General features: G+C 44.1%; 1 protein-coding gene across 1 annotated transcript in view; it reads left to right on the top strand.

Annotated features, from left to right (window-relative positions):
- The first annotated feature begins 828 nt into the window (after positions 1–828).
- The window catches only part of ZNF394 (zinc finger protein 394), a 17,111-nt gene continuing 13,192 nt past the window's right edge, over positions 829–4,747 (top strand). The window contains exon 1 of the mRNA XM_006877652.1: positions 829–1,203. Within this exon, the coding sequence (XP_006877714.1) occupies positions 829–1,203 (375 nt within the window). The remainder of the gene's footprint in view (positions 1,204–4,747) is intronic.

The raw sequence follows: 4,747 nt of genomic DNA on the forward strand, positions 1-4,747 counted from the left end.
GGGAAGCATAGCAGACAGTCACCTATGTTTCTTTAACGAATGAATGAACCAGGAAGCTTTAACTGAAAAATATTACAATAGGCTAACACTGTAGCAGTACAAAGTTCCGAGTTTGGAGTTTGAAGTTGGGCATATTGGTCTGATTCACCATGCTAAGCAGCAGCTTGATGATGGTAGTGGTGTGTCGTGCAGTGGGTTCCGACTCATAGCGAGGCTGTAAATCTTTACGGGAGCAGAAAGCCTCATCATCTGTCTCCCATGGAACGGTTGGTAGTTTCAAACTACTGACCTTAAGGTTAACAGCCCGACTGGTAATCACTATGCTACCAGAGCTCCTTAGCTTGATGATACTGGGGTCAATTTACTCATCTTTGTTAATATCAAAAGTGATAGCCTCTGACGTACGTGGAAGCGCTTAGTTAAAATTTTTTTGTTTCCTTTTCCAAAAATTAGCCGGGTATTTTCTTGAGCTACGGAAAACCGACGCCGGAGAAGCGGTCACCAGCGCGCCAAGTATAAGCCACCGGAAGTCATCGGAGGGGAGGAATTGGTGATGCACTTCCGGCGCGGGTTTCTCTTTCTTGGTCACGAGACTACGCGGTTCCTGAGTGGGATCGATGTGGGAAAAGGAGTAGTCGGGCGGAGGAGCCAGCCGGTGGGCTTTCTGTTTGGGACCCGACAGCCGTGCGTTTGTGTTCTTGGGGAGGGCCGATGAATTATTTAGCTTTTTGTAGGATTTACTCTTTTCTCACCTAAAGGCAGAACTCCTCTTAAGTCAGCACATGCCAAAGAAAGATGAGTTCGCTCTTCACCGCAAGAGATTGGACGATGGCTGCGAGGTCCAGGATCGCCTTCCCGCCCGTGCACGAGGAACTTCTGGGAGTGAAAGTGGAGCAAGACCCAACCGGAAGTCAGAAATCCGGCCCTCCCGGGGACTGTGAAGACCCAGAAACTTTTCGACAGCAGTTTAGGCAGCTTCGTTACCACGAGGTGGCTGGGCCGCTGGAGGCGCTCAGCCGGCTCAGGGAACTTTGTCGTCGGTGGCTGAGGCCTGAGATGCGAACCAAGGAGCAGATCCTGGAACTGCTGGTGCTGGAGCAGTTCCTGACCATCCTGCCCAAGGATACCCGGACCTGGGTGCCGGGGCAGCCCCCGGGGAATTGGGAGGCTTTCAAGAGAGCGCTGGATGGGAACGTACCGCAGGTGAGAGTGAGACTTTCTCGGGGATGAGAATGTGGGGAATAGAGGTGTTTGGGATGCTGTGACTGTACTGCGTTCTTTGTTCTTTCCATCCTTGTATTTTGAGCTCGAGGATGTGGCACTGTAGGATCAGCTATCGACTACGAACCACAGGGTGGGCAGTTCAAACCTATCTGCTGCTCCTTGTAAACCCTATACAGGGTCAGTGTGAGTCGAAACAGATTCCACGGCACTTACTAATAAGGAAACAGTGACAAGTAAATCCATCTAGGTGGATTTTTGAGTTATACTGCATTACGGTTTTGTTGTTGTTACGTGCCGTCGAGTCGGTTCCGACCCATAGCGACCCTGTACAGGGTTTCCGAGGGTGTAAATCCTTACGGGAGTAGAAAGCCTCATCTTTCTCCCGCGAAGCAGATGGTAGTTTCGAACCGCTGACTTTTAGGTTCGCAGCCCGATTCGTAACCACTACGCTACCAGAGCATTACGGTTTACTCATTGTAAAATAACTTGTTGTGTTACTAGCCCATGTGGAAACAAGGGTATCAGGATAGTTCTACTATGGAAAATGGACTCACACTCGAAATTACTTATGCTAGAACAGTAATTCCTTAGCATTGTGAATGTGAACCCCCTTTTCATTTTTAAACAGTATGATGGCCTCTTCTTACACACTCTCTGGCAGTGGAGAGAATTAACTACTTAAAATTCATTTCCATGGAGCCGATTTGATACAGTATTAAGACATCAACAGAAATATGTGATCTTGGTTCATGGCTGTACTTCAGTTACTCAAACTTGTCATTGATTTCTCCACATACCTCCATAAAACTCCTTTGCTGAAACCAAATAAATAAAATGGACATTTTGTTGTATAGGTATTTACACCATTGAACAGAGTTCTCCAGTTTGGGTTTTAAAGGTTGGAAGAGTTGGGTGAAGTACCAGGTCGGCTTTATTGCTGTAGGGTTACCAGTCCTAACACACAAGGACTCCCAGTACATTCTTTTAAAAGCATCTCTCCAAGATTCCCCTTGTGTCTCATAAGTAGTTTTTAAAACACTGACCAAGTTGACAGTGCTCATTTATGTTACTGCAGCATGCTGTTAGATTTTATTTTGTTTTTAATTATATAAGTTCCCTCAGTGGCACAGTTGGCTAAGTGCTACACTAATAGCCGAAAGTTGGTGCTGCAAATCCATGGAAGAGGCACCTTAGAAGGCATGCCTGGTGATCTATTTCGGAAAACTCAGAGCCTTGAAAACTTACTTAGAGCAATTGTACTCTGCACAGATCGGTCACCAATCAGCTTGACAGAACAGCAAGAATGAGCATTAGCAGTGGTGTGTAAATCTAAAAGTTGTTAATATTTGCCACTAGAATGTAGCTTTTTGCAGCAAGTTTAGATGAATAAAATCTTGTAGCTGAAAAGTACCTTAGTTTTGCCACCCTCATTTTAAAGATGAATATGAAGCACAGAAAGACTTATTAGGATCACCCAACCATTTAAGCCAGAAAAATCACTGTTCTGGGAACTAATAGAGTCTTATGTCCTCATCTGTAAAATAATGGGGTCCAATCAAATAACAATGCAGGCAGCCTCAGCTTTTGATTCCTGATCTAATCCTGCATGCCTTCCTATGTCTTATTTATGATCCTACTTAACTTTTGATTTTGCAGGTATGAAAATACAGAGGTATGGGACACCCTTGAAAAGAATAATCAGAAAATAGGATAACACTCTGAAAGACTCTATTACTCATTTTGAAATATAATTTGGATATATTGTTTGTGAGATAACAATTAAAAATCATAAGTGTGAAAATTCAACCTTAAATTATTTTCCAGGCAAAAATAATTTTGTGGTGCTGTAGGATCAGCACTGGATTGCTAACTACAGGTTGGTAGCTCAAACTCATCAGCCGCTCCTTGGAAACCCTATACAGAGTTGCTATGAGTCAAAACAAAAGTAGAGTTACTTAACCTTGGCACTATTAACATTTCAGGCCAGATGATTCTTTGTGTGGGGAACATGGTGACTCTGTAGGATAAGCACTGCACTTCGAACCACCCGGTTGGTAGTTTGAGACCACCAAATACTCGGCAGGAGAGAGATGAGAGACTTTCTGCTTCTGTAAAGATTTACAGCATCTGAAACCCTGTATAGGGTTGCTATAAGTTATTTGACGACACTTAACAACAACAATAATAGTTCTTTATTGGGTGCATTAAAGACAGGGGTAGATCCCCCCCTCATCATCAATCATGTGTTAAGGATCAGCATGTTTCCAGTTCCCAAAATGTGGAAATTAATCCAGTCCTCATCTTACTTTGCCGTCCTCATTGCCAGCTGTCCATGAACACTCTCAGCTAGCCACCTGGAGCTTGGTCAGAATTCACAGGTTAGAAGGACATCATCCTAGAGGCCCATGCAGTGCTTCTCTGACTCTAGCCACCCAGAGCTAGGTCACATCTCACAAGTTAAAAGAATACCGTCCTTCAGACTACCAAGTAGGCAGATGCCAGCTGCAAGTTTGGGGATACCACACAACACCCTAACTATCTGCTCTGCTGGCTACAACTTTGGGACTGGTTTCTCACCACACCTTCAAAATGCCACCCTTGGCATACTTATTTTCTGACTTGCTGGCTCCACTTGCCCTGTTGGGTTCAATAATTCTCTGGAACAACCCACAGAATCTCATAGAGAGTATGTCATATTTATGACTACAGTTTTACTATAGCCAAAAAGGATACAAAGAGATGCAAAGGGTGAGATTGAAAAGGGTTCTCAGTATGGTATTTCCATGTCCCAAGGGATGTGCTATCTTCCTGAGAGCAGATGTTGTCACCAACCAGGAAGCTCGCTTTATTGGCTTCATCACATAATCATGATAGTTTAATCATGCCTTCTGAGGTTGGGCTGCCAAGTGATCCTTCTAACCAGCTGCAAATAATTAGCCTGAATGTGGTCCAAGAACCAAGAACGAAGGCCAAATTGCTTTGTGCACCTCACTGGGGGGCTGTCCTGTGCATAATAGGATATTTTAGCAGCATTCTTGACCTCTACCCACTAGATACTAGTATACACACCCTCAATGTGATAATCAAAGATGTCTAATATGAACACATATAGCCTGTGGTTATGTTGTTGTTAAGTGCTATCGAGTTGGTACCAACTCAGAGCGACTCTATGCCCAACCTCACAATCGTTGCTACACCTGAGCCCCTTGATGCTGCCACTGTGCCAGTCCATCTCATTGCAGGTCTTTTTCTTTTTCTCCGACCCTCCACTTTACTAAACATGATATTCTTCTCCAGTGACTGTTCCCTCCTGACGATATGTCCGAGTCTGAAGTATGAAAGACAAAGTCTTGCTATCCTGGCTTCCAAGGAGCATTCTGGCTACACTTCTTCCAACACAGATCTATTTGTTCTTTTGGTAGCCCATGGCACTTTTAGTATTTTTTTCCAACACCATAACTCAAATGCATCAGTTCTTCTACTGTCTTCCTTATTCACTATTCAACTTTTGCATGCATATGAG

Source organism: Chrysochloris asiatica, unplaced genomic scaffold (assembly GCF_000296735.1).
Source record: "Chrysochloris asiatica unplaced genomic scaffold, ChrAsi1.0 scaffold00548, whole genome shotgun sequence".
NCBI classification, from domain to species: domain Eukaryota; kingdom Metazoa; phylum Chordata; class Mammalia; order Afrosoricida; family Chrysochloridae; genus Chrysochloris; species Chrysochloris asiatica.